We start from the raw sequence: 2500 nt of genomic DNA, 5'->3' as shown, positions 1-2500 counted from the left end.
AAATTAAAACTACGCCAACGTATGATCCATCTGTATTTCAATATAAGGAGCATCAAGAGAGCAGCTGACACATGAACGTATTGACATGCAAAGTATTTAAATATGAAAATATGATATACTGTTCTGTGTCTGGGACATCACAACCTCACGTACGTTGAAACTGATCTTGCTGGGGGTGAAGAGTTTGGGCACGGGGGCCTGCGGAGGTGGAGTGGGCGAGCGGGTCAGGGGGGTGTCCTCGGGTGACCTTTGACCCTCTGAGCTCAGCAGGCTCTCCTCCGCGCTGTACAAGAAGGGGTCCTGGGGCGAGGGGGGCTCCTGGAGAGAGTGGTTGGCCTGCTCAGGGAAGCTGAGGAGACAAGGGACAGCACGAGGAGCTCTTCACACTGATCTGCGGTCTGCTTGGGGCTACCGGTTCTCAAACATTTGATCACACTCTAGGTCAGTGTTTTCATACCTGTGGTATGCTGGTGGTACGCAAGGTTTTATTAAAGGTGGTCTGTGGAATTTCATTCTTCAAATAGACACATTTACAATAGTAGAAAATATGATATGGAAAGTAAATAGGTCTCGAATATTGTTCAGTTATTATAGTATTATGGCTTGTTAGTATTTTCCATTATATTGTTTTTCTCGTAATGTTATCCGTTAATGTCTGGTGTTCATTTGGGAGCAAAAGCAGTGTTGCCTATTTCATTCTACTTTTTCCCAATGTGTCTTGCAGTTATAATTGTTTATAAAGGAGGCACTGGCACTCTGCTCATTCATTGCATGTGTTATATCTATTTATAGTATTATTTTTGGCATGTGAGGTGGTCTGTGAAAGGTCTTCATCAAATATCAGGGGAACACCTAAGGTCAAAGGTTGGGAATCACTGCTTTAGATTAACCTGTTGAAGTTGATTTCTGGATTTGCTACGATGTCTTAATTAATGATCAGACCCAGAGCCCAGCCCAAAGATAATTTGCAGTAAAATGTAGAACAATCTTAAGTTCATCCTTAGGCACACTACCAGAGAGTCTTACAGGCATCACGATCAATCAACTGTTATATGTACCAACTACTGGAAGCAATGTCCTGCTGAAGAAAACTTGGGTCCTGGCCTTCATGTTGGTGTTACTCTGACCCGTACCGCCTTCCTTGTTGCCGACCAAGTACAGGCCTTCATGGCAACGGTATTCCCTGATGCAGTGGTACATATCAGATAGGATTATGCACCCTGCCACAAAATAATGGTTCAGGAATGGATCGAGGAACATGACTAAGAGTTCAAGTTGTCGAGTCCAAAATTCCCAGATCTTAATCCGATCTAGTATCTGTGGGATGGGCAGGAACAACAAGTCAGACTCATGGAGGCCCCGCCTCGCAACTAGCAGGACTTAAAGGATCTGCTGCACCAATGACTTGGTGCCAGATACACCAGGACCCCTTCAGAGGTCCTGGGTAGTCCAAGCCCCCATGAGTCAGAGCTGTTCTTGTAGCACGAGGGGGACCTGTTCCTACGACGGTAAATAAACTGCATTCATATAGCGCTTTTCTAACTAGTGGCCACTCAAAGCGCTTTACAATATTGCATTCACAAACATTCATTAACACATTCACACACCCATGGCGGTGTCAACCATGCAAGGGGACAGCCAGCTCGTCAGGAGCAGTGAGGGTGAGGCGTCTTGCTCAGGGACACATTGACACACACCTAGGAAGAGCCGGGGATCAAACTAGCAACCTTCCGCTCTACTTCCTGAGCCACGATCTGTCTTCTGTGTGCAAGACAAGAGCGGAGCGTATCCTGAGTCTGGTCCACGCCGGTTGACACACAATGCTGCTCCCCCAGCCATTACCAAGAAACCCAGAGAAAGAGAAAGAGTAAGCAACACTGTAACGCGAGTCACTGCTGGGGCCACGGGTAACCTAATCACAGTTTATTTCGGAGCAGCTCAGAGGAACAGAATTTTATGTGACGACGCACAGCGACGTTGACGAGATGATCCGTCTTCCTGACTACAGTGCATTCAAACGACCCGGGCCGACCAGCGCACAGGCCAGCGTCAAGACAGCCGATGCATACGTCTGCCCGCTCCCACTGTCAGCACACTAAGCTGTGTACTTCCTGGAGCACTCCAGAAGCCCTCGCTGTAATGGGGGCCAGTGGGGCCTTTCACTCTTTCTACTTAGGAAAGAATGCCGTTGCCATGGATAACTTGGGCCCCCGCTCCGCTCGCCAGGGACTAAGGGGGGAGCGTAACGACCACAGCAGAGCTCCCCCTGCGATGCCTCTGTGGCTCCCTGCCTCGCTCCTCCTCCTCACTCTGTCATTCACAGAACCAGCCATGAGTGTTGTCCCGCCATTTTACATGCACAGCCGCCCACCTGACGCATGAGTCATCCTGCATGTTGTTCTATTGTTATCCAATAGTCAGCGCTGAAATATATAAAGTTTGGTTGTCTATGCGACGCAGTGCATACATCCGCAGAACTAGAACTACTAAAACTTCTCCT

General features: G+C 48.2%; 1 protein-coding gene across 1 annotated transcript in view; it reads right to left on the bottom strand.

Moving 5' to 3' along the window:
* The window catches only part of myot (myotilin), a gene marked incomplete at both ends in the record, with an annotated part of 22742 nt that overhangs the window by 12668 nt on the left and 7574 nt on the right, over nucleotides 1-2500 (bottom strand). The window contains 1 exon segment of the mRNA XM_079745290.1: nucleotides 154-349. Within this exon segment, the coding sequence (XP_079601416.1) occupies nucleotides 154-349 (196 nt within the window).

The sequence above is a fragment of the Pollachius pollachius genome, assembly GCF_949987615.1.
Source record: "Pollachius pollachius genome assembly, chromosome: 10".
Lineage (NCBI taxonomy): Eukaryota > Metazoa > Chordata > Actinopteri > Gadiformes > Gadidae > Pollachius > Pollachius pollachius.
This window is presented reverse-complemented; position numbering and strand designations above follow the sequence as displayed.